Genomic DNA, 27,643 nt, shown 5'->3' with positions numbered 1-27,643 from the left:
AAATTGTGAAACGGTTCTAGGTCACGTATTCCGAGCGTCTTCCAAAAACTGGCCTCGTACGAATCACTTGAAGAAAAAGGAAAATATTATTTCCACTAAGAACAGACACAGAACATTTGTATTCCTTTCCTCTTTGTTTAATAGGTATTTTCTATTCACATTTATCTTAATTATATTAAACTGTACATCCGGAATAAACTGTTTCACAGTCGAGTGTCTTGCGAAAATATGAAAATACACCTATAAGCGAGACATATCTTGGCAGTTTGTAATAAAAAACGATCCAAAGACATCTTGAACTTAAATAACGCCCTCATAAATTTCCTAATCAACAGCTGATATATTTAAGTCTAGACAAAAATGTGTTCTTAAATCTTTTCCTGTCTAACCTTGGATTATATTTTTGTAATTCTGTTTCATGGAATGAAAATGTCGTCTTCATTCCGAACCCAGCCGTATTTACAAGCATGGGTATATTGCGCAAGCAACTTGTCTCTATCAACACTGCACCACTTACGGAGACCAGCTTCCCATAAATCTTTCATCAAAAAGATCTTGTGGTGCTACGGCGTTTTACTCAATATGTAGTATTGTACCTTTAGAAAATCAACTTCTGCAAAGTTTAACCATTGATAATACATTATCCATGGTTTAACCTTGTAAAACTTCTGAAGTGTCAAGTTATGACATATATATCACCCTTAGGAACTTCTCTGATTGGCTTGAAAGGGGAATAAATGCCCCTTGCTTAGCCCATCTTTAGTCAAATCTCCCCCCATAGAAAAAAAAAACACCGATTTCTTTAGGGGGTGGAGTGGACGGCTGCGCGTAGGCTGTCCAGGCTGTCCATATCTGTTAACCTCGTTCCCAGGGTTCTCCCCTACCCAGGGAGGGTAGGAGAGAACCCTGGGAACGAGGTTACATATCTGTGATTGGAGTTAGTAAAATATCCGCAACTATCATCTCCCGGACACCCATAAGGAGTTTAATATTCGACTGAAATTCCTTTCCTTTGTATTGATTTTACACCATCTGAAGGTGTTTTTCGAAAATGGCTTCTAGTATTTTTTTTTCCATTTGTTTGTTTGTTCATCCATTTTCAAATCGGCAGATTGTACGGTCAAAAGCCAATTCAAAGAGCAGTCTTCAGATCACAGAATTCCCTTAAATGGTGTGACGCTGACATCTGGCAGCCTTAAATAGCGTGACACAGCCATTCGCGATAGCGTGACATACTAAACTACCAAGAACTATAAGGTAATATGGGCCAAATGACGGCAGCCAGGATCATTTGACGTTCCTTTTTTCTTGACTCCAGCTCAGTTAGGTGGCGGGAGGATAAGTAGGAATTTGCCTTCCTCGTTGAGAGCAATGGCAAATTTAATACCCCCTACACATCTACGGGATTTGATTTGACAAGCGGGCGCCTCTTTGCCGACATCCTTGTCGGCGTGGTCCGGGTTAACTCGTCAAAACGTCCGGCTTCCGAGTCTCGTGGGGATCTGCGTCCCTCAGCATAAACCTGGGAATCTCTTTTCCCAGCGCTCCTTCGGCGCCCATTTATCGAGTCTCTTCGCTCCGGCGTCCCCGTATAACGCTCGGCAACGTCTCGATCATCAAAAGCTTCGCCTTCGCCTGTGGAGAAGGAAGGCGAGTGTTGTTCCCTTGAAGCTTTCTCGTCCTGTAATTCTGATTCCGAAGTTCTATCTAAGCTCAGCTGACTCCGTTTTCTACGGCGAGATAATGTAGTCGGTTCTTGTTTTTCCCATACCACTTCAATATCCCCTGGCCCGGGCTCAACGTCCACTTCCGCGCGTTCCTTCTCCTTACTAATCTCCCCAGGTTTCGGCTCACTTTCATCAGCCCCCGCAGCTGGATCAGTTTCAGAAGCGGTAGAATTCTGTTGAGACATTGATCCAGGGAAGCCAATGGTTTCTTTAGAACCTGTCAGGCTCTCTTCGGTAACGTCCGACAACTGCCGCTTATCCGAAACAAGAATGCGTGACAGCTGAGGGGCGTTTAGAGTGCCTACGTCACTGATGTACAAGCCATCTAACTGGACAGTGTTTGGATGGTCTCCTCCTGTGAGACTCCCGTGTAATGAACCCAAAGACGTCGTTCGTGAGCTATGGGGACGATCACCAAACGACAGCGAACTCTGTACTGACTCAGGATCACTGAGTGTCACACAAGGTATATCCGAATTTGGTGTCACGTTTGTTGTAATTTGATTAGTTTCCAACGCCATTTGAGTTCTCACATCCAGCGGATCTGAATGTGCACGTGAAACGGAGGAGCGCCTAGAGGACACGCCGTCGGCGTGTCCACGGAAGAACTCATACGCGTTACTCCCTCCAGAAGGGTAATTTGGTGAATTTTGAATGTTTTGAAGAATCTGCAACACTGCCTCTAGCTTGGAATCCATCAAATGCACCTAAACAAAAAGCAAAACCAGTCAGAACAAAAGACAGCAAAGAAAACCCTTGTAAGGCAACTAAAGTTCTTCAGTTTCATCTTAAAGGGGCCATGTCACGAGAACAGTGCTGATCAATGGTGCCCTAAAGTGATTAATAATTTAGTGCCTTCATACACGTTAATGCTCCTGTAGAGTTAAGGCTGATTTAACTTGTTCATGTTGTCCCAATTTTTTCAAGTTTTAACCTATGTCCATCCTTGCAATCTACAGCAACCGACTATTGCAAACAGTTTCAACGCCTAACATAAATAATATAGTCTTCACTAACAAAACTGAACCATTACTTAAATAAAAGAACTCAGTAGATAACGAGACAAGTTTTAGCGTTTTTAATAGATAGCAAATAGCGTGACATTGCCCCTTTGATCGAGTTCTAACTCAGAGATTTGAAATAAATGTTTTCAGAAAACCTGTCGTTCCACTCGAGAAAGTCTGTTGTTGATCCCTACTTTCCCTGCAGTTTCATCGTCTGAAAAACAAAAATTCGTTAAGAAAACGAGCACACGAAATCCTTAAGTGCCACCAGCTAATATATCCAGCTAAAAAGGTATCAGTTCCTGTACATCTTGCTGCTATTACGAGTCTGTGGATAAAATCCTGAACTGTGTCCATTCAAATGAAAAATACTTATCACTTCTGTTCTGGCCCCAGTTGTTCAAAAAGTGGATAGCGCTATCCACTGGATAAATCACTATCCACTGAATAACGCAATTGGTTTTCCTTACGCTTATCTGCTGAATGGTGATTTATCCCGTGCATAGCGCTATCCAACGTTTGAACAACCTGGACTTGATGGTACTGTTTAAAGTGATGGGTAGATAATGTTTTGGAGCCAGTGAATGAAATCAGTGTCACTATAAAGCTTATACAGCAATTTTCATTAATGCTGTTTATTATACTACACAAAGTTGTTCCGAGTTTCTACTCCGTGGATCAAATCTTCAACTGTGACCTGGCCGGCGAGCAAGTTCTCCCTGGGGAATTCTGGGGCGACCCCCCGGGAGACCATAACATAGGCTATTATGACCATTCATTTCAAAATAGCCAAAAAGTCGCAAAAAGAGAGTGCTTTGTAACAGTGACGCCAGACTTTACTTTCCCACTTAAAACGACCCTGACGTCTCACCAAATGTCTTCGATTGTAAACTAGAGAAAGCGTACCTGTGCCATCAATCCTCTCACCAAATGCTTTGTCCATCCTAGAAGACAAGGACACATATAATGTGCTCAAACTAATGCTAAATAAGTCACAAAGACAGTACATGGCAACACGCACTTGCAAATGCTTTGTTTGTAAAGACACTACAGTCAGAATATTCACAGATCTGCATGTCTTTTTTTTGTAACACGATTAGAAGGGCTGTACTGTCATCATAGTTTGTACAAGTTCAGAGAAACAAACTCAAGGACTTTTCAAGGACAAATTACAGTTTTCAAGGTCTAAGATTTATTCAATAAATTGGCATCCTTTGACCCCCTTTTGAACACGTTACTGGCTGAAACACTCAATGGAGTCATTTACGATTTTTATATCTTCAGCCATGGTTGATCATCTCTCACATTATGTTGTACTACTTTCCGTGACAACACTACTTTGCAAAATGTCAACAGTCACTGGTATGACTTGCAGTCTGAGATACAGAAATAGCATTAGAAATAAAAAACAGAGATAAAATATTCTTGTTTCGGGTTTTATACTGACCATTTATTTTCGTTTTACTCCGTTGAACATTTTCTCTGTTTTGTACCTTTTGTTTTTCCTATGCTCTGGTTTTCTATGCTCTCTAATTTCACAGAAAATGATGTGGGGTAAACAAAGTAGTCAATTTCAATGACTTTTTAAGATCATATAAAGAAATCAAGTACTTTTCAAGGACCTTATTTGAATTCAAGGACTTTTCAAGACGACTACTAAAATTCAAGGCCTTTTCAAGATTGTGACGTCACTGTCAAGTGATATTTATTCCGATCGCCGAAAACATAATATCATAATAAAGTTTAGTCTATGTGTAATAAATGTGTTAAGTCTAAGAGATTCAAAGATGGAAGGTGTACCTACAAAAATACTGGGTCGAGCCACCTTAAGCCATAATATCCACATACAAATTCTCCAAACTGATCTCCATACATTTCCTTACACAAACAGTTGAGAGAATTTGCTCAAGGATCAAAGCATTTTGCCTGAGGTGATCATTTTATTTATTGTCATAAACTTTTCTTTTAATTATGTGCTGATATTGTTAGGAGATAATTGATGTTGGTCACTCTTGGGATTTTTAACAATGGAAATTAACGTTAGAGAAGAAATTACTATCAAATGACAAAATTACAGCTTCTTGTCCCACAAATATAGCTAAAGCAGTATATCAAACGTTATAAACAACAAAAAGAAACTTTGAAAAACTGTTTTCAAAAGCCCACAATTACAATCCGTTGTAATTTTCTTCAAGTTTGACCATCCGTGCCATCGTTTTTATTTACTGTGTTATCTATACCATCATAACATGTTTTTGAGAAGTTATTTTTTGTGTTTCACTCGATTTGGAGGCAGTTCGTACTGTTTGAATTTTGATAAATTTCGTAACACAGCTCCTTTAAAATCGAAACTAGCAGTAGGCAGCTGAGTAGGTGAACCAACTGGCTACCCACTAGCATGGTCGAGGATTTCAAATGGGGTCCACAGAAAAAAAAAAAAAAAAAGAAAGGTAGGAGCAAAGTTTGAACCCGGACCTCCGTGACTGACGACCTAGCCTGAGAAGGCAAACCAGAGGGGACAACCGGAAATGACATGACTCTTCGGTTCACACTATTTTAAAGCTTTAAAAATATGGCATACTTTGCCTGAAGATTTTTCACTCTGGCCAACATTTCCACATGTCCTGTAGAGTACTGTTCTATAACATCTTTAACATCATAAGGTCGTCTTGCCTCCTAGACAACACAAGTGCAAGGAAAGGGAGATATAAATATCATGGGACAATTCCTGGGAATGTTTTTAAATGTAACGCTTAAGGTTAATTCAGAAGCAATGAAAATTGCTTTTTAACACTCCGTTTACTGATCTCGGTAATAACCCAGGAAAATTGTGGAAAACAAAAGGTAACGTGAGTTATTTAATCCGGACATTTGCCAATACAAACGCATTTTTCCTTTCTTCTGAATCGCCCCATGTAAGGTAATCCGGAATCCGGAATCCAGGTAATTTTGGTCTGTGGAATCCGGAATCCACGGCTTTGGAATCCGGAATCCAGCTAATGGAATCCGGAATCCAAGCATTGTAATTCAGAATCCAGGTTGCTGGAATCCACTCTGTTGTGATGGTTCCAGGGCCTCTTCTTTTCCTTTAGCGACTGCTGCGTGAAAATCTCATGTCGCAAGGACGCGCAACAGGCATGTTCACGCGTGTTTCACTCGCAGGAACATCCCTTGTCATTGTGACATATCGGGTATCAATTTGAAACAATGGTCACATTATAATGACGTGACAGAATCCCAGGGAGTGATTCATATTACTGTATATTATCGCTCTTTATAAGACACCCTTTCGACCTTTTTCCCCGTTGCGCTTTTGGAGTCGGAGGTTTAGATTCTTTTCCTGTTTGGGCGCAATTGGAACTAATTTTTGGATTTCAGGTAACGTCAAAAGAATAATAATATAAAGTATCCTTATTCTTGGCCGTAGTATCAGTAGTCGCGGTGGTTGCAATTACTGGCTTCTTTCAGGCACATGTCATCAGTGTCACTCAAAGAATCACATGCTGCACGTGGTGTCGACGTGGTGTCTTTCATTCAGTCCAGATTCAATAAGTCGAAATCAGACATCTCGAGAGATCACTTTGAATTTTTTTCTCAATCGATCGTTATCAATCTTTGTCAGCATGGGGAAGCACAAGAAAAAGCATGAGTCGGAAAGGTACGTACGTCTATAAATTCGGTGTTTGTGACTTTGTGATGGAAATGTTTTGGCGGCGTGGTTTTGAATAGATCAGAATGTGTGAAACAGTAATCTAAAACTTCGAGCAGCTATATCTGTCTGTTTCTATCATGTTCAGAATTATGAGCTAACTATCTTGCAAATTTATGTACAGGAGTCCAAGAAAGAAAGAGAGAAAAGCGGAGAAAGAAAAGAAACGTTCAAGGTCTGTGGAGTTGTCGTTGTTTGTTCTATTCGTGTTTTCTGCTCAAAAAGCGGTGGTTGTGCGAACACTTACTGAAGCGTTTCTGTGATCAAAATTATATTCGAAGGTGACAGCGTTTCCATACCATTTACAGACATGTTAATTAAATAGAGCATTTGATCAATGAAACGAACATACCAAAGTGAATCCAAAGTAAATTATCGAATTTACTTCACCGTAGAGCTCCGGAAATTGCTTGAAAAGGTCTTCTTCGCCCTTGTAGTTTGTGCATGAGAGAAGATAAAGTATGCACAAGACTGTTCCTATTGGTTTGGGCCACTGACTGCGATCCCAAGCAAAAGAGCTTTATGAATTCCATGCTAGCAGACATGGCGAAGTACCCCTACCAAGTCCCTATTCCTGACTGCCCACACAACATCAAGTCAGTACGTTCTGCAGAGTTTTGGCATTGGATTGACATTGATGGATACCTAGTGAATGTAAGGCTGCTTTTGGTGCTACGTAGAGAATACGAAGACATCAAGAAATCAGTTTCATTGAAAGCAGTTCGAAACAAAGATCGGATGGATGTAGAAACAGCAGTGGAGATTCACCGGAAAGCGATTCAAGATTCCATTCCAGATGAAAGAGTGAGCACAACATTAGTTCCAGAACTGGAATTCAAGCACTGGAAAAAGAACGGGGCCTCTCTTTTAAGCTACCCGGTAGGATTGGCATTCTCCCCAAAGCATAGCAGGCTGTTTATTACCGATAGACGTCTCCATGCAGTCTTCATGGTTGACATGCACTGTCCAGCAAATGTCACATTAATCGCTGGTGGTGGTGAGCCCAGGCACACTAATGGATATGGCAACAAGGCCAGATTTAGAAACCCAGCTGGTATTGCGGTGAAAGAGAGCGGGAAGCTGTACGTTTGTGACCAAGGAAACGGAAGAGTTAGAGTAGTCAATTTGCGAACGCTTTTCTGTCACGCTTCCCAGATTGTACAAGGGAGCGCCGAAGAAAGCCAAAGTGAGGAAGAAGATTGCGCCGGTAGACGTATCCGTAAAGTCCATGTACACGATCTTTCCCTTATTTCTGAAGGTAATGTACCGGATCTGGTGTCACCATTTGCCATATGTGCGTCTGCAAAGGGTAGCGTTGAACTGTTTGTGTCAGACGTTGGTCTTGGCAAGATTTTTTCAATTTCTGGTGTTGTAGACGATGAGGAAACTAACTGCGTCGGCCAGTTAAATGAATTGTTTTGTTTTGATCGATCTAGTTTATTAACTTCATTAGCCTTAACACGTGACGAGCAATACTTGTTAGTTGGAGACGGGAATGGTTCATGTATTCATCTTTGTCAAGTGAGAGGACGATTGAAACTGAGAACAATTTCGAATATTCCAGGCCTCATGGGTATTGCAGTGACAGATGGTGGAACCGTGTTCTTGTCCTCCAGCAAAGAACACGCACTGTTCAGTTTGAAGGAAGAAGAGATGCTTGGGGGTAAAGAAACCCTAACAAAAGTGTGTGCAGAAACTGCAGGCCATCGTGATGGTGTCCAAAGTCGATGGAACAAGCCTACTGCTTTATGCGTATATCGAAACACTGTTTTCGTATGCGATACCGGTAACGTAGCAATAAGAATGTTGACGTCAGCAAAGGGACTGATCCCCCTGCAAAGTAAGATGGCCCAACATGCAAACGTGTTCCGACTCGACAAGAAAGCTAAAGAAGAAGACCTACCACGTACATTTGAAGATCATGTGAAATCTGTCGAGGAGTTGGTTGCATTTCTCTCTACACCACGAACAGGAAGCCCTGGAGAGGACGGGCAAGCGAAATACCAACGGTCCCGACATGACCATACCTCGATGCACCCGACAGTCCTTCCTCTTAGTGCTAGAATCGCTGACCAGCCTTACCAACACGCTAACGGAGATTGGGCATAGTCACCTTCTGGACAGGATCTGTTTCGAAAGTATGACAACTTTGGGCGTGGAATACTATTTCAAAGGAATGCGAGCAGACCACGACATGCCTACAGTGGCTAACTACGCTTATAGAAGAGTGCGCTGCGTGGAAGACGATATGCTGCGCATTTACCAGAAGGATTTCTCATATTTCACTGGGCCCAATTCATATTATCCGGAGAAAATTATCAAAGGTGAACCCCCAAACATCAAGACGCGACCAAACAAGCCGTCAGCAATCACTGAAGGAACAGGTAGCAAAGAAGAAGACACAAGGCGAGAAACTGTGATGCGAGAATTTGCTAAGGAGTATGGAAGAGGTGTAAGACAGGAAAATGTCCGCTCAAAAACGAAAGAGCTAACTGGCACCCTTCCTTATGCCCTTAGTATGTGTCCCACTACTATCACAGCCTCATTAGAGGAAAGCGAAGACGTAACAACAGCCTGCCAAGTTGTGGATGCTAATGTGGCATTGCGGAGTACGGCTGTACGGGTGCAAACCATTTACCAGAAAGACGACATATTGGCAGTAAGACACAACCGTAGAAGAGAGATCTCACCCTTCTGGTTAGCAGTTCTTCTGGAGGATGTACAAATAGAAGTGAATGGTGGAAATTTTGTGCAGCAAAGAGTATCCCTAAAGTGGCTAAACCAAACAAGTGATTCACTAACATACACCTCCGGTGATGTCTGTAATGGGAATTCCCCCAAGTCCATTCTAACCCGAGTACTCGACTTTTCTTTCGATGGATCAGACATCATTTTAACAACAGAGGAGGATAACAGGCTCTGTCGAATTGCTAATGGGGACTACGGTGACGATGATGACAATGAGAATGAAACTGCACCACCAACAGCAGAGGATGAGGGAGAAGTATCCCTCCCGATAAGACTGCCGGGAGTTAGTTTATCAGGATGGAGAACGACACGGTTTATTCTGAGATAAACGTTTCCGTTGCCTGCGTAGCTTGTAGTATAGTAATTGGACTATCTTCACGCTATTTGTTGGTAAGCTGTAACTGAAGTTTTACATTTCTGTGTGGCAATTAAACAATTCGGAGACGAATTATGTTTGAACCTGAAAAGCACTGATTTTGGCAATGTGTACCTCTTTTGTTATTGTTGACGCCGTTGTTATTATTAAAATAAGAATAGCCCTTCCTCGTTAGTATTTCTTCAACGATGTGGACTCCGTGGACTTCAGAAACCGCTCCTATGTTCATAATCCTCTCGGGTAAGGCCAAGAATTATATTTTATACTTATATTTTATATAAGACAATGTACACTTCGGGTAAAAAAAGAACAAGCTTTTTTGGTGAAAACAAAGTACAAAGGAAACGTTGAAAACCAGAAAATAGAATTTTGAAATCTAAAATCCAGCCACTTATGGAATCCGGAATCCGCGGATGTGGAATCCGGAATCCGGAATCCACAGGCATGGAATCCGGAATCCACAGCGTGGAATCCGGAATCCAAGACTCTCTTGGATTACCTTACATGGGGCGATTCTGAAAGAATACAAGACTAACCAACCAACATTCCCGTCTTCGCTTCCCGCGCTTGGTCGCACTCGCTATAAAATTTTCCCGCGCTTCGCAGCAGGCTACACGTCCCCCTACACTTGGAGGCCGATCACATGCGGGTCACATGATTACATTACTAGTAAGCCAGAACTCTACGAGCAGCCGGTTATGCTATAGTCTGCTACACAGCCGTTTTTAGAGTCGTCACGCAACGCTCCTCCCCTCCCCTCCTGTTTGTGGGGAGGAGCTTTGCGTGACGACGCTAAAAATGGCTGTGTAGCAGACTAGTTATGCTATTTCCCGCCTTTTGTTGCCAACGGCAATGATTTGCATCATGACGCCGTAAGCATTTCTTACAGCTGCTGCATACTTTTCGGAGAACGTAAATGAGGCCTCCTACAAAGTGGGAAAGTAAAAATGGCGGGAAATCACTTCAGCGGACAGATGAAAAGAAATACACAGAAATGTCGCTCGGGAAATAACTATCTGATCTTGTTAAAAAAAATAAATAAATAAACATCGTGAGCGAAAGGGAGTTTGGAAGTGAAAAGCGGAACAAAACTATGGGCATAATGCAAACGGCCAATTTAAAAGCGTCCCACCTCTTCCACTGGTTTGCATTCCTTTGACTGTACCTTACTAACGCCTGCTGAGTAGCCTGCGAGCAAGCTCTTCCCGACCTGGGGATACGGTGGTGGGGGAAGGAAAGCGAAGAAAGAACGCCCCCAAGAGACTGCTCGCAGACGACCAGTTGAGTCGACATGCGCAGTCCATGGATAAGCTAGTCGTGCACTAGCGAAGCCGATTACCTTAGCGCCGACTTTCTCACCTTGAATTTTCTAATCGCTACTCTGAGCTTTAAAATTCGAATAAGACGAATCGCCAGCTTCTGTGCGTTACTCAATCTGCCAAAATAAACAAATGGAAAAAAAATCATATATAGTTTAGAATACGAAATAGCACCTATAAACGCGTCAGTGCGCCCAAATTTGTTGCACTGGTGACCTAATACTGAAAATCAAGACTCGGTGAATTTTAAAATGTTTCTAAAATGTGGCAGTGAAAGGCACTAATTGTTTCCGTCAAAAGATCGACCCATTCCACGAATAAAATCTGTCCCTAGATCCCACCTTGAATCTCAAGTTGTTTTCAAGTTCCCCTTGAACAGGGTTAACTTTTACAAAGGTTTGAAATGTGAGGTTCAGTTTGAAAAGAATAAAGTAGAGCATGAAATAATCTACACTGGACACAAAGAGGAAAAAATGACATAACACCAGTAATTGTATTCCAACAAAAACTGTAAGATAACAATTACTACAACAAAAATTAAAATGGATCTACGAAACAACTAAAACTTACTCAATACAAGGTATTTCTCCCTCGTTTTGCAAAGATAGCAGCATGTTTTCATCTACAAGACGAAACAAATAGACACGTCAGACCTGACATTGAACTTGGCGAAGACAAGTTTATTCTTTAAAAGTTACTGTGTCAACTCAAGCGTCCAGGCGACACCTTTGATATCACCTCCTCGATACTCGCGAGGGAAGACGACAGTCAGGGAGGCCATCGAAATCTTTTGTCGGGCTCCAACATTGAACATGAACGATGGTTACGAGCTTCCCACAATTTTAGCAGAACGTTTTGTCACGTGATTCACAGTATAAATCAAGTGACAAACGTTCGACTCCATCACTTGATAAAGATTCCGCGATGGAGTGGAAAGCTTGTGGGTGCTGCTAAGTTTCGTACCCTGGGTTTTGAGACCTCGTTTATTCTAAATACTATGTTAACTGTTTATTGTTTAGAGTTAATCTCACATATTCACAAACCTGTAAGCAACGTTAAATTTAAGCAAGCCTATATCATTCTCTGTTCTCAGACTTACACTAGCAACCAACTTGGCAAAGAGAGTTGAAAATCCACAAGTTTAAGATTTAACACGTCTTTGATTTCACATGATAATTATTTTAGATTTGCTGGTGTTTTTAACTAGTTACACGCGCTGAAATCAGAGGTTAGTTGCTGTGAACATGAACTTACCACCCACTAACGAGCCTGGGCGCGATCCTTTTATTGGATGTACGATAGAACAGTGAATATTATGGGATGAAAACATCGTCATAAGTGCATCGTGACTACTGCATAAACCTGGTTTAGAGCGGCCATCTGCTGAAAATATACATTTACTTTTATCACCCATTTAACTTAACTTAAAGAAGCATTAATGTTAATATTTGTACTTCAAAAGACCATTGGAGCTTGCCCAAATTTTTGTCGTGAGGTATGACACAAGGCCTTTGTATCACTATTGTTAGCGCAATACGCTTAAGAGTAACAATTTTTATTATATTTAACCTACCAAGCTTGATAGCTGATCCTAATTTTTTTCTTAAAAGCCACTTTAACCCTTAAGCCATGTGATTTGAGCATGTCATTGGATCTCCCTTGCTATGAGAAGTTTATCTCCTCAAAACTAACATTTTCCAATTTGGTACGGAAAGGAAGACTCGCATTCAAATTCAGATTGGTAGAGTCAAGTTGCGGATTATGCTACCGCTTAATCGTTACTTTTCTTTCATTAATTCACAAATCTTATTATTGCTAACGGTTTTATTATTAAAACATTTCCCTCTATTTAACATTATGTATTAACAACTTCATTTTAAGTAATTGTGTTTAACTTTTTAACTTACTTAATACTACTGCTTGTTTGATTAATATTTGCTTGTTTATTAATTAAATTTCCGCGGTTTATTTTTCAAATTATTGCATATCAGTCAACAACGATGGGCTTTAAAGGGACCTAACGATCATCAAAAAAGCTTGATATGAAACCAGGACACCAACAAAATATGAAGCCAGCATGACAAAGAAAGAACGGGATATCCATCCGAAAGGTATGACGTGAATACAGCACAGAGCACAACACAGTGTATAAAATGATGTTCTCAGACGAATTTTGTGCAGAAAACTTTCAACTTGTGACATGCTACAGACTTCCCCCCTACTTTCCCCTTGTAACTATGTTTTCAAGTACGTTTAAAGATACATCTGTGTGAGGCCTGGGTTCAAATCTAGTGACTATGTTGCAGCTTGTTTGTCATTTGCAATCAAATCAATTCAAACAGATTGAGTGTTCTGTCGATCTCATGGCTTTTTTACACATGAACTAAAATCAAGGTACCAGTAGGTGTATTCAAAAGCACTTTAGAACAAAACTTCACTTAGTCTTTCCAGTTTAAGTTATTGCGTTGAACTGGTGAACAAATAATATCGATGTATCCCGCTCATTAACATCCGTGACCGATATTACAGCTGAAGTAGCCTGCGAATGCAGCCAACTCTCCTTGCTCCTCACCACTAAGGGAGTTTCGTGAAAAAGACATCAGCGCCTTAACAACAGAATTCCGATACTGATGACGAAAACTCTCTCTAGAATCTGGTTAGACGCTCTGCTTGAACAACGTAGCAATTCCATTCTTTTAGGTATTGTTATAAATGACAGAAAACAGACAAAAGGTCAATTTAAAAGAGATGGATCTACTAAAAAAAGTCATTATTCGTGGAATATATTCTCCTTTAGAAGAAGCAATTGCGTTTTGCTGCCGCTCATTCACAGAGTAACTCAAAACTTTAAGAAAATAGACTAGGAGAAACTTACACTCAAACAGATTTCATCTAGAACCCCAAGGTATGACTACAAGATAAATATTATGTAAACATTGATTAATGTCATCATCAGTATGGAATTTCTGTTATTGAAGCGCAGACGACTCTCCCACGAAACTTCCCTAGGGACAAGAAGCGAGAAGAGATGGCTGTATTCACAGGCTACAGGTTAAGGATTCCAGTGGGAAAACTGGTGTACTCTTATCATCACCCATGCAACTTTAGGTGCATATCTACACTTGTAATATCACTCCTCACTATGAGCTACACATCAGTGTGCAAAGTGCAAGTCAGCCGAAGAAGAATGAGACTATAAAGGTAAAGAAAATTAAAAGTGAGATCACCAATAACAAAACATTGTTCTTCAACATGCACATTACTGACTTTTAAAGCTGATGTGGTGTATCTGAATTAAGTCCGTGCTGATGGTAACTTCAACGGAAGTAGTCTCACATGAAATCTAAGGTATCACTACATCCCTCTCTACCAAGACCCTAAAGGCCACACCTAACTGTCCCTGTGCCATTTTATTACAGGTTGTCCACCAGACGACCAACAGAGCTTAGCACAGAAGCACAAACTAGACAACCACTCTTCGAGGAACAGTTGCTTTTGAGAGAGGAACTGTAACACACGGTGCAATTTGGCATCAAATGGGACATCAGTGGCAAGTAAGCTTACTAAATTGGACTTTCTTCATTCTCCTTTAATATCAACGATTCTCAGACCAGATTCATTATTCAAAACCAACTATTTAAAAGGAGACCCTTTGGAATTCAAACCTTACAAGCATACAGCCAACGACGTAGCACTTGATGCCAAATTTGACCTTACAGTGCCATTTAAGACCTAACCCGCGGAAATCTCACCCAGAAAATCACTGTCTAGAACACTGCAAGCGCTTGATTTTCTGTCAAGAATGCCTGTCAGTGGTGACTCTGATCTAGAGAAGCGGGCGTCAAAAGAGCCACGCCTTAAACCCTTCTGCGGCTTGCTCCAAATGGAACGTTTCCGTTTATTTAGATCAGGACTGTTGTCGCCATGTGCCGTACCTGTGGCAGTTCCACTTTTCTCCAAGACATTTTTCAGAAGATGTTGCTGCCGATTGTAGTAAATTGACGGCAGCCAAGTCGCCACTGATTTAGAGTTGAGATCAGCACAGAAAAGCCGCCAATAGGACTAGAAGAAACGGGAAAAAAAAGTTTAAAAAAATGAATAACGAAATGCATATTCGCCACTTTATAAAGTGTATAAATGGGCATAGCCTACATGAATGATCTTCTGGTATTAAATTCGGACATAAATGGTCGGATTACAGGGTTCATACCCTTTTTTGGAAAAAAACTCAAGGTCTTTTCAAGGACACATTTCCCATTTTTTCAAGGACTCCATTCAGTGCAAAAAAGAGCCTGAGTCCGTCTTTTTTGGTTCTCTCACAACATGAGCAATTTTATCCTGAAGGTCTTCCTGTGTTTGCTCCTTTTAAGCACCTGAGAATGGTGCGTGCAAACCCTGGGAAAAATAGCCAAAATAGCTCCTTGAACTTGGTCTGCCCTCGCTTTAAACGTGAAACCGAAGGGGGGCCTACATTTAGTGTGTGGGCAGCTGCATTATGGAAAACAATACCAATTTCTTTTAAGAAGATCGAATGTGTACATAGTTTTATAAAGGCCTTAATTGACTTTTATGCATCTTCCTAATTTTCTTCATTGTAATTTTTATTACCTGATATCTTTCTATTTACAAATTTTTAATCACATTTTCCTGTTATATTTTAATATTCCAGTTTATTCTATCATATTTATTTTAAATTTCTTATTGTAATTGTTGACTGTTGCACAATGAGGGCGGCAGGTGTGTCAGTTTACTGCTTTGCATTATACCCTTTTTAGATAAAATTGATACATATTATACATACAAGGACACTGGGAAAAGTTAACTTTTGCAAAGACTTCGGGAGTTGTTAGTTGTCCTGTTACAAGGGACAGGAAAAAAATTGGCCAATAGCTGACCAGCGTGTCCCCAGTAACAGCCTCAGAAAAAAATTGCCGGGCACATTATTTCACCAGTTCCTTTCTTGTTTCTAAAGAGCCAAATGTTTCAAACTTAGGAGTATTCTGAATAAAAACCAAAGCCACTCAGCATACCAGTTAATTCTTTCGAGCGGGGGGTCATGTAGAAAATCCAAGGGGTCACCAAGACCACGCGCTAATTTTTTGCGTTATATTTAACTTAACACTTATATGTCATCTGTTGGGTCAGGAAGCAGTGTGCAAAGAAAGTAGTGTCTGATAGCCCGGGGCTAGTGGATTTTGCTATCGGGCTAGTGAATTCTGTTTTTAACTTGCCCGACAGTCAAGTGATGTTTTTTGAGCAATTTGAATTAAGGAAGAACTGTGAAATCAATTCTCCTCGTCAAAAAGCTTTTGGGGCGAGTTGAAATGACGTCGGGGCTAGTAAATGCTAACTTTAACTTGCCCGAATGGCAAGTTGTAAAAATTATTTTCTTTGCACCGTGTAAGGAGAGGCATTCAATATGTGTTTCAATGGAAAGTTTGGTTGCTTCTAAGTAAAGCAGGACTGGGAATAGAAAAATTCTGCAACTGGTCATACAAGTAAAGCTCACAAGGATGATGTAAACCACCTCTCTCAGGGAAAACTACATGTAACTGTACTTGAAGTGTCACATGCAATCTGAAATGAATAAGGCTACAAATTCTGTCCACCTTTATGCTAAAAACAGACAGTTTACCTGGAGAAGAATTGCTGCAGGCCTTCGTCTCCTGTGGAAATGCTTTTGACGCTGTTGCTGTGTGACTTTCAAAGCAAACCCTGATCCTAAAATACCCTTTAATTTAAAACAGATTGAAAGTTAGACTTAGTTACTGAGGCAATAGAGCCAAGAAATAAAATCATGTAATGTAATTTTTGGCTAATAAACAGTGGGGTTGTAAAGTTTCAAAAAGGCCTCACAGTTTTGGCTATGAAATATTGAAAACAATAGAATAACATAACAATTATGCGAAACTGTTAAAGGTTTGAACCCAGGAGTCATTTCAAAAGGTTGAGTTTGATCGTCCAGGTGAACGTAGTCCTGAATAGGACTGTTGTTGTTGACAGTGACTGACGTTTCAACAACCTGTGCGGTAGTCATCTTCAGAGTCAAAGTGACTTGTATCACGTCAGTTGATGGTATTATACTCTGGTTATTGATCTGATTGGTCAATTATGTCGCGATGTTATTGGTTGTCTGTCAGTTAAGCCGTGATGTTATTGGCTATGAAGACTCATAATCAGTGATGGTGTGTTTCGATCCGTCTATTGTCACAGTTAAACAGTCATCTATTGTTAGTCAAATTGTCAGTTCTCCAGTTGTTCTCTCGTAGTTAGTTTTGCTTGATCTCGTCAATAAGTCGTTTGTACGGCGCTGGTAACTGCTGGCTACGATTCAGTGGCGTTTGTTCTAAGTTAGTAAACCAGCTTTCTAAAGTAAGACGTTGATAGTAGTCGGTAAAATACGTCATACATGTTGCAGAGTCCCAGTCAATTTGATGTTTCGTCTTTAAATGGTGCTCAGCAATGTGATTGTTGACGTCACCATTCCTCGTCGCGCATTTGTGTTCGGTCATTTGCCCAAGATGAAAGATCTTACTAGCCAACACACCCACCCAATCCAGAAGTTATAACAAGGTTCACTGCGGTTGGACTGATTAATAATCATAACCAAATTAATGTAATCAAATCAGAACATACCGCAGGGAGGGCAAAGAATGAGATGCCACAAAGAAAAAATAGAGCAGCGCAAAGCTTTCCATGCCAAGTCTTAGGAGTTGCATCACCATATCCAATTGTAGTTAGAGTAACCTGTGAAATCAATATTATAAACACTACCTTTAGATCCAGATTCTGTTTTTGTGATATCCAGAATAATCAAGGTCGAGGTAAGTGTTCAGCTCTGGCTGATAACACTTACTGAGACCTCTAGATTATTCCAGATATCACAGAAACCGAATCCAATAATTTGTTTTCTCACACACAGTTTGACATCATCTTGTGTTCACATCCTCCACAAAATGCGAAAATAGAAATTTCTTGTGGTAGTCACGCCGTAGCCTGCGAAACATCCATTTCTCCTCGCTCTTGATGCTGACGTTTCACACAGAGGAACGTCTGCAACTCAGCGTCTGAAATTCCACACTGATGACGTAAAATCTGTCTGGAATCCGGTCAGAAGCGCTGATTGGTCGACGGAGTAGTTACATTGTTTTAACTATTGTTTACGAATGACAGACAAAAGACAAAAGGCCACAAAGGTCAAATGTAAAAGCGAAGAATCTCTAACAAAACAGTCAATATTTGTGGAATATAGTCTTCTCTAGAAGCATTTGAGTTTTGCTGGAGCAAGTTGGCAGATAAACACAACACTTTACCAAAATCGACCAGAAGACATATAAAATTGGACAAATTTTTATTTGGAACCCCATGACTACTGGATTTATTATGTAAACATTGGACTGCGTCATCAGTATATAATTTCTGCCGCTGAGTCGCAGACGTTCCTCCTCGCGAAACGTCCACAGGGACGAAGAGCGAGGAGAAATGGATGTTTTCGCAGGCTAGTCATGCCACGACAGTTAACAAATGTATCAAAAAGTGGGATGCATGCAGAGTTGTTGTATTGCTGATGAACATGTAACTAATTAATACCACATGCTTTTTGATGTTTTGGTTGCTATTGCAATCATCATTGCTCAACTTTCTTACTCTGACTTCAGGGGAAACACCTGACAGTACTTACCACTCCCCACCAAAATGAACTTGGCCAACTTTCAAAATCTGTGTCGTTGGCATCTTTTTCAGCCATGTAGAGTACAAATGAAGCAAATATCAATGTTAGAAAACCAAGGTAAAATGTTGTTAGAAGTTCCTGAAAATAATAATGAGAAAAAAAGAAGTTTAGTGATTTTGTTTCAAATAGTTATGTTGAGTCCTGGTACTCATCTTGTGAAAAATCATGGAGTCAAACGAGGAGTCCTTATTATTGAAAATGCTTGGGTATTTATGTAACCAGACATTTAATCTGGAGACAGAATTACAGTTTACTGAAAATTTAATAGAAATATAATTCTCATACATTTAATGCAAAAAAATACAGTAAATATGCATCTTAAAACAAAAGCCACAGAAATTACACGAACAGGAAAATCTACCAAAAAATCTTCAAATGGACTGATTGTTCTTTGCATCCTAAGAGACGCATTTCATGACATATTTTGAGTCTTTGGAGATTTTTATGCCTCAGGGATGTGCAGAACGCAGAGGTAACAAAATCACTGGAAGTTATGGACAGTGTACTAGGTCCAAAAAACTCTAAGCTTTATACAGTTCCAGGGTGCAAAGAAAATCATTTTTACAGCTTGCCATTCAGGCAAGCTGACGCTAACATTTACTAGCCCAGATGTCATTTCAACTAGCCCCAAAAGCTCTTTTAAGAGCAGAATTGATCTCACAGTTCTTCTGTTATTTGAATTCCTCAAAAAAGACTACTTGCCCGTTGGGCAAGTTAAAAACAGAATTCACTAGCCCTGGGCTATCGGACACCACTTTCTTTGCACGCTGAGTTCCTACCCCTTAACCTTATAAGCCCCAATATTCATATTAATTTGCCCAGATTGATCTCTATACCACTTAGTTGAAAGGATTCTATAAAGATCAAAGCAATTCCCTCTTGTTGATCAGTGATTTTGTTAGAAATAGTTATGATGGGACTCATCTTGTGAAAAATCATGAGTCCAAGTCAAGAACCATTGTACCCTGTGAGCAAGCTCTCCTATTTGAGTGAGCAAAGCGAGTCTCGCGAGAAGTTATGAATATATGAAAATCATATATAAGAAACGCGGGGTGAAGAATTATATGAAAGAAGATCATAGCAGTCTGATCTCAGATGAAAAACATGTTTCATCTCAGATGAAAACATGGAAGCGTTTTATTTGGTGTTTCATTAGGTATCAAGATTCGTCCACTTGACCCAAACAGTCGTAATTTACTGGCTTTTGACTTCATGAATAACTAATGAGATTGAGAAGTGTTTGGAAAGAGCTTTGATTACGTCGAGCTTGGCAGTTGCGAGTCCATATTTTTTATCAGTAAAGAATTATGCAGGACTTTTAACAAGACAATAAAACGATCCACACCTGGCGATGAACATAAATAACAGAACCCAAAAGCTTCCACGTTCCTGCCTGACGGTCAAATCTTAATACCCGAAGAAGAGGAAGAAATCTTAAAAGCCTGAATGGAAACAAACAAAATTTCAGGTTACACATGCAGCTCAATGCAATAAGGTAAGGTTAATGATAAATGCATCAAGTGTTGTTACCTAACTGAAGAAGATGAAGCATAGCTGGCCACTGAGATTGCCACAATTGAAGAAATAATAACTATCATATCTGCAGATCAAGGAAAAATAACAAATTAATGCACTCAATGCTATCAGAGGATACTCAACCTAAATTCAGAGTGTTGTAGCAGCATTATAGAGTACTGACAAATTTTATTAGGCTTTTACGTATTTATAGATGTTGCAGTTAATTTTTTATCGCAGGTAGTACTTATTTTTCCTTTGTTTTGACTTCATTAGCATACATTACCATACTTAAAAACAAAGGAAAGTTATCTGAGATAAAAAATTAACTACAACAGAAAAATAACTACAACTTTCCACCACTATTTCCATGACCTTTTAAAGTTTCCCATGACCTTGGGTTTAATTGTCACTTTTGAAAATTTTCAAAACTTTTCTTGTTTTAGCATATTTTTGGACTTTAAACAGTTCAACAGACACAAACTCTGGTGTCCACCAAAATGCATGCAGTTTGCACTGTTTACTTACTCCTCTTGATCTTAACTTTCCCTTGCTTTGCCATCTGCAGTAATTAATCTACCAAACACAACTTTCATTTTCCAAGACTTTCAAGGACCGACAATTAAATTTAATGACTTTCCAGGCCTGGAAAATGACTTCAATTCCATGACTTTCCAGGTTTTCCATGACCTGTACAAACCCTGTACAAACTAGATTTTTGACATGAGTGACCATTGACACCAATGTAAAAACAAATTCATTCCTCAAGCATACCTATGATTGAATAGATTTGAACAGCAAAACGTAGCCTTCCTTTTATTCCTACATAAGCACTGCGACAGCCTGCTGCCCACAGTCGTATAATATACTCTATCACAAATAAAATTATCAATGTAATTTCCTGTGAAAGAAACAAAACACAAAAAGAAATCAAGCGAATTAAGTTCAAAACATGCTACATGTACAAAATGTTTACAGAATAGGATTAAACTTTTCATTAAATGGTCTCAAACTTCATCTTGTTGTGAAAACCTGCACCTCAATGGACTTCGATGTAAAGTGCAGTGACTTTGTGTACATTTTTTTTAGGGGGGGAGGGGGGATCCAAATCTGGATTCTTGAATCTAAAAACATTTCTTTACTGAAATCCAGGCGTTTGAACTTATAGAACCCACTAAAATCAATTTTTGGATTTTCCACTTCTTTCATCACTTTGAATCCAAGGAATCTGATATTACCCACTCCTTTAATCTTGGACTCTATCACAGACACACACCTTTAGTGCAAGGGAGGTTGGTGTATGAGCCCAAAATATCTGTAAAGAAAAATGAAACAAGCAGCCATTGATTTTCAAGAACTTACCACAACTAATACAGGTACATGTAAAATGTCTTGAAAGTTGTTATCTTCTGTTTGGACTGTGCTCAACACAGTTAAAATTAAACTAACTATCACAAGTATAAATCTGCAAACAAGAAAAATTAAGAAAGGGTTAGGGAGAAAATCATCACTTAGCAATTAAAAAAAATTTTATCAATATATGAGTAACCAAAAATGAAAGATCTGTAATATTCTTTATGTGAAGAAAATATTGCTGAATTGAGGTGAAAGAAACTATACATTCCTGTATAATTTATATACCTAAATAGCCTGCCCAATCCTGTTTGTTAAATGCTCACAAATCAACTATAAGAATGTTATTTTGATGTATAGTGAATAGACCTTTACAGACTGCATAATTAATGCCGTGGAGTGACCATTCAAATGAAATATAATTATTAGCAGTACTTTCACAATGCACTACCGGTATTTTGCTTCTTTGGTGTTTACAAAATGAAACTTGGTACATGTATCTCTTGATGACTTGGGTTAAGCAGTTTCACATTTGCTACAGTGCAAGAAAATGTTGAAAACGTTTCAAAGGTTTAATGACAAAAATTTTTCAGTAAGGGTAGAAAATGTAAATTAAGCTATGAGATGGATTTTCTTTCTCCTTTTTGTCCCAATAATTTGGTGATAACATGATGACAATGATGTTCTAATTACTATTACTTTTGTCTTGTAGTAAATTGCTAATAACTTGAGTATGGACATATACATGGACATTGTAAAGCTTGTTTTACATGAACAATAGTGTCAAATATGCAAAAACATCTGAAATACCGTAATAGTGATCTACAACGTAGCTCCTTTTAAACAAAGATAAAGTGGAACCGAACAATGTCTTTCATTTCCCGCTAAAAGCTTCATTAACCCTTTAAGCCCTAAGAGCGATCACCATCAAATTTCTCCTTGTAATATCACTGCTTTATAGAACAGAGTGGTCATGAGAATTAAGGACATGATCACACGAGTTGAATGATGAATCTAATTGATACTTCAACAAATTCTCCCCACTACTTCTATTGAAAATGTATAGGGTTAACAAATGAGAATTGGAATTTTAAGGGGTTAAGTGTAGATGCATCTAAAAGAGAAAATGCCAGGAAAATATTATTTAGGAAGTTTAGCACAAAAGGGTTTGGCTTTGCACCGATCATCAGGCCATAAGCCTCTGATTCTGATAGCAGAACATTAAAACTATTCAGGTGTTTCTGGAAACATTTACACTCTGCCCCTTATGGAGGGGTTTAAGTTTGAGTCCCCTCCCCCCCAACCCCCCCACCCCACCTTCCTAACCTCTGGAAATTCCAATTTAGTGTTACAGTTCTCCTTAAAACAAACCTTTGCTTTAAGAACACCACCTCCCCATCAGAATTTTCAATTACACTCCAAGGGGTAGGTAAGGGTGTTTTTTGTAACCACAAAATGTCCATGGATACTTCCCTCAGTTCCAGACGTTTACATGTAGGAGCAAGTGTTTACAGTTGTTTTTTTGGCATTAATTTTGTAGATAGCTTAGGTGGGGTGACTGGAATTTAGTAAGACACACTATTTTTCAAGTAAACAGGAACATTATGCCACAATTTTTCACTGTTGATGATCAAAACAATTTACAGGCAAAAACCTCTTCAATTTTCCTGTTGGATAGTAAAGGTTATAATTTTTAAAAAACAAGAATTTTGACAGAACACACTTAGTACTTTCTCTAATCAGGAATACTATTATTCCAGGATGTTTTTGCCACTTGGTGATAAAAACAACTCACAGCCAAAAACACCAGAAAAACAACTGAGGCGGATCTGATAAAGCTAAAGAATGGAAACCAACCACTACCCCAGAATGATTTTAATCTCTGACCCTTGCATAACAGTCATGCTGTTGAAGACACGTATAATTTTCATAAAGAGTTATTCACATACAATCATGTAAAAGCTATTGAGCTAACTTTCCTGTGATGATGTTAACAATAAAGAGCATGGAACAATGAGAGCATAATTCAAAAGAAAGCTGCATGATTTAACTATCACTGAGTTCTTCATAAAACTCATGAGATAGGAAAAATAAGACAAAGCAGTGCTATTGATTTTTCTTATGATGCGGTTTTTTTATGATGATCTAGATCATTCTAACATTTTTAGTCTACACATGTAGTTGAAATCCTGGCAAATAGTTGAAAAATCAAAATTATGGGGCACAATACTTCTTTAAACAATGCTTACGGACTTGGGTATCTTAGGTAGAATCTTGAAGTGGTAACAATCAAATAAATGTAGGAGGCACTGAGGAAAACTGTCTGGTGGTCTGTTAATAGAGTGGTACAAAGAAGTTCTTTAAAATGAGTCTTCAGATGGAACTGAGTAATTTGGTCATTGAATCAAAGCCATCAAGCAAAGCAATCTTACAAGACTTCCTGCTTTCCAAAGTACATGATTCAAGAAAACTTGGCAAGATTTAAGGGAGAACTGCTAAATATATTATACAGATGACCTGGATGACCTAACCAGCTCTGCTTATCACACACACTCAGAGAGGAAGCTTTAAACACTTGTAAGTTTACAAGCAACCAGGCGAATCAGAAAGAATAAACAACTAGCGGTTTTTTGTCCTAACACAACTAGTTGTTACCGCTAGAGTGAATCAAACATCTGCCATTTCTTCCCATGAATAAACAAATTAATTCCCCCAAGTGAAAGTGCAGTTTTCGAAAAGGGATAGGATGTCTTTTCATATACTGCACTCTTTTTCTGCCAACAAATGATCTATCATGATGGTACATGTTATATAATGACTGAACAAAAAAGTCGATGTTAACATTCTCTTGTAAAGCGTGGGTGTTTATAAACACACACAGCAAGAGACACTGATCAAAAATTTGAGCAATTTGTTTTAAAGATCTGTTCTGGCAAAATCCCTATCTACCAAACAAAAACATCACCTTTAGGAAGGTGACTAACAATAACACCAAGCCAAATCTAAAATAGTGCATTAAAAAAATTTCTGTTACTTTAAAAAGCTCTGGTGGTTAATGTAAAAACATATGTAATAATATGCTAAAAACTGCTAAACAACACAATAACAATTATTTTGAGTCCAATGGTAACGGTTACCGGTAAATGATTGATAGCTAACTTTACAGGTAATTATTACTGCACTTTTCACAAATTGACAAAAACATTTTCTTAACCCTTCTCTCTCAAGAGTGAAAACTGAAGACTTGCAAGAAAGCAGTTCTACTTAATTGAAGTCAGTGACCAAAATCCTGTTATGAGGGTATTCAATGAATTCAAACCTCTTAAAAAGTACTTTCATGAGAAGTGACTATTTTCTAGCATTTTACACCATGAAATGAGAAATTCTGTCAAATTTTGACAACCACCACTTCTAGGAGTAAGGTCATCACTTCTGAAAGTTTCACAGACTTGTTAAGCACACAATACCCCCTAAATGGCTGAAACAATTGAAAAACAAAAGGGCCAGCTAACTTCTTTATTTTCACACTATTATTTGGACATTCAATATATAGTTTTCACTTTTCCACCCATGCTGATAAAATGCTGTATTGGATCACAATTCAAATTTGACTGCTCTGGCAATAATTGTTCAAGGATATATCTATTTATTTTTTCTTACAATTTTATAAAACAAATTTCTTTTTCTCCAAATTTGGCTATTATTAAAGATATCCACTCTCTTAGCAAGGGTTAGCTAGATAAAGGGCGTAGTGAAGTGCAGTGTGTATAGAAACTGCAGTGCTGTTGTCGTCAGGGAACAGAACACCCAAAGTTTTTACATCTGTTGATCTACTCTCACTGAGAGCTAACCTTAAAGAATAGGCTTTTTCAAGATACAAGTTGATCTGATGGCTCGGCCAGAAACCAAATGAGTATCTAAAATTCTGTGTACGGTAGTTAAAATAGTTTCAGTAGTCGAAGTTAAGATTGGCACGGAAAAATCTGTTTCTGGAGTAAACCACAAACAGATGTATTGATCAGCACATATAAAACGTTTTAAATGACCTAATTCAAAATAATCTCGCGGATGAGTCGAGTTGAGATCGCTTCGGTCCGACTGTATACAAACTCGCTCAAAATTGATCCAACAAAACGAAATAACCTATCCAAAATTAACCTTTTTAACATACAATCATAAAAGCGAAAAATACTGTTCAGGAGGACAGAAATTATTTCTTTGCCGGTGATCAACATCGAGAACTGTGCAGTTACATGTAGTGTAATTCTTCGCAAAAGAACTTTTAAAAGAATAGTTCCATGAAGAACAAAAATAACAGTTGCTAAACGACCCAAAATAATTCAAAATCAAAGATTTCTGTTCACGCAAAGCCAATTTAGTCAAGTAACAATTTGGATTGTTAGAAAATGAAAGTTCTCGGTGATCTAATTACTGTTTAATTTCAAGGTTGATTGATACGCATTATAAAGGCAAAGAAGGGCCAAAAATTTTGACAGCACGCGCGCGTATCTCATAAACTTTTCTCAAGAGGGAAAACCGTGCGTAAATAGCGTATAAACACAAATCAATTTCAAAACTGTTATTCGAATTACTGTGATTCCCGTAAAACACTTCACAATGAAAAAGACTGAAATCAAAACACTGAATTATGACACCAGTAAACCCTGGGGAAAAACTGATTGCTCTGAGATAAAAACAGAAGAGTTCGAATATTAAAATAATAAATAAACGCGTGAAGTTAAGGTTGTACTAGAGAGGTGAAAAACCAAGTGCTAATTTCGACACAAAAATTCTGTATTAAAAGCTGTTAAAACATGCAATAAGTTGTAATTTTCCGCTCTCATGTAATAAAATATTGATGTAGCCGGGAGACTAGCTGCCAACAGTAACAGGAAAGATGGATGGTACTTACAAAAGAGCATGATAAGAGAACGAAAGAAACCCACGCGGCATCTCCAAGAATCTGAAGCAATAGTTCTGTATTTTTCGATAGTCTTCAGGAAAAATCCTGGATATTTTCCCTGTAAATCGTTGCCTGTGTTTTTCATCTCTACTCCTGTGTCCATTTTGAACCGCAGAATCCGCACTCTTCTTCGAAGCCTGATCGAGTCTTCGCATCTGAAAATTTTCTGTGGCCTCGTCAACAAAGCTATTTGCGCTGTGTTTCTCGTTAAAAGAGCCGCCAACTCCGAGCATATCGATGCTCTCTCGTCGTAAATCTGCAGTCACTGGCCTAGTCATGGCTTATTGCAAACGTATCGTCATCTCTCCAAGAAGGAACGCAAACAAAACTCAAAACCCGCTAAACAAAACATGAGTGAAAAGATTATTCACAAACCGCCTGAGGCAAGCGTCCGTGTTCTGTGAAGGAATGAGGTAAGTCACGTGATATGTACAAATTACAAGATTTTGATGACTGTCGGTTTTGATTGGTTTCTCAACATGGCGGGAAATACTGCTTTGTGGTTACGCAGGTTTCACAAATACTCTTCAGTAGTCAATACATGGATCAGTTTTATGCTCGGATAGAATTAAAATGTGAATTTATTTCCGTCCGCCAATCACTGGCTTCCTGACGTAAAGGAGAGAGTGTTAAAAATTCTTTCAGCTATGTCGGGCGTCCAAGCAACGGGACATAATATTTTAATAGTAAAATACACCAATGACGAATACGGAAACTGAACGGTACTAATGGACCTTGTCACGGTTTTCGACGCCATCTTGACGAGTAGGCAAACGCGTGAGAAATTAGTTACAGTGTTTGTATGAGAATCTAATGTCGAATAATTTCCGTCAACAGCTGTTTTGAAAAAAAATATGAATTGTAAACTAAAGCTTCACTCTTAAGGATTCTACTGAAAAGATTTGAGGCCGTTACATGCGCTAGAAGACCTAGAACTTTATTTTTTAATTTTCTATACATTTTTCTGTAAAAATTTCCCGGGAAAAATTGCAGACAAATATATGGAAAATCTAAAGCAAGCTTCTGGAGAAATTTAAGCACAGGCGGCCCCAAAAATTAACGGCCTCAATCAATTTTATCGCAGTAACGTAAAGATAAATGAAGTGTAAGTCAAGTTTCCTACCTTTGTTGGGGTCCCAGACCCACTGAAGAAGTGGAAGTGGACGATGACGATGATGATGAGGGGACAAAAGACCC

General features: G+C 39.0%; 2 protein-coding genes and 1 pseudogene across 7 annotated transcripts in view; 1 reads left to right on the top strand and 2 right to left on the bottom strand.

Moving 5' to 3' along the window:
- LOC140945339 (uncharacterized) overlaps positions 1-27,643 on the bottom strand; it is a 554,440-nt gene that overhangs the window by 319,664 nt on the left and 207,133 nt on the right. The gene's annotated exons all lie outside the window — the stretch shown is intronic.
- LOC140945616 (potassium voltage-gated channel subfamily KQT member 1-like) lies at positions 137-26,933 on the bottom strand. Of its 6 annotated transcripts, none has more exons than XM_073394630.1 (16): positions 26,396-26,933; positions 21,493-21,595; positions 20,905-21,031; positions 20,146-20,215; positions 19,961-20,057; positions 18,565-18,693; positions 17,520-17,630; positions 16,519-16,614; positions 14,636-14,945; positions 12,138-12,263; positions 11,454-11,505; positions 10,924-10,999; positions 5,313-5,407; positions 3,638-3,675; positions 2,887-2,945; positions 137-2,434 (listed from the first exon to the last, which is right to left on the bottom strand). In XM_073394630.1, exons 1-16 carry the CDS (start codon positions 26,722-26,724, stop codon positions 1,391-1,393), a joined length of 2,862 nt encoding a protein of 953 aa, XP_073250731.1. In that variant the 5' UTR covers positions 26,725-26,933; the 3' UTR covers positions 137-1,390. The 6 variants fall into 6 exon arrangements, with proteins under 6 accessions (XP_073250731.1, XP_073250733.1, XP_073250734.1 ...); XM_073394632.1 differs by having other exon boundaries at positions 12,138-12,266; positions 14,819-14,945; XM_073394633.1 differs by having other exon boundaries at positions 14,819-14,945.
- Positions 8,147-9,516, top strand: LOC140946616 (uncharacterized; annotated as a pseudogene).

This window comes from Porites lutea, chromosome 8, assembly GCF_958299795.1.
Source record: "Porites lutea chromosome 8, jaPorLute2.1, whole genome shotgun sequence".
NCBI lineage: Eukaryota > Metazoa > Cnidaria > Anthozoa > Scleractinia > Poritidae > Porites > Porites lutea.
This window is presented reverse-complemented; position numbering and strand designations above follow the sequence as displayed.

What these genes read in the sequence shown, in the direction of transcription:
- LOC140945616 (XM_073394630.1), bottom strand. Translation starts at nt 26,724, where the DNA reads ATGACTAGGCCAGTGACTGCAGATTTACGACGAGAGAGCATCGATATG. An exon ending in ATGTACCTGTATTAGTTGTG is followed by an intron (nt 21,032 to 21,492) that starts GTAAGTTCTTGA and finishes TTTCTTTCACAG; the next exon opens with GAAATTACATTGATAATTTT. An exon ending in TTTCTCGAGTGGAACGACAG is followed by an intron (nt 2,435 to 2,886) that starts GTTTTCTGAAAA and finishes CTTTTTGTTTAG; the next exon opens with GTGCATTTGATGGATTCCAA.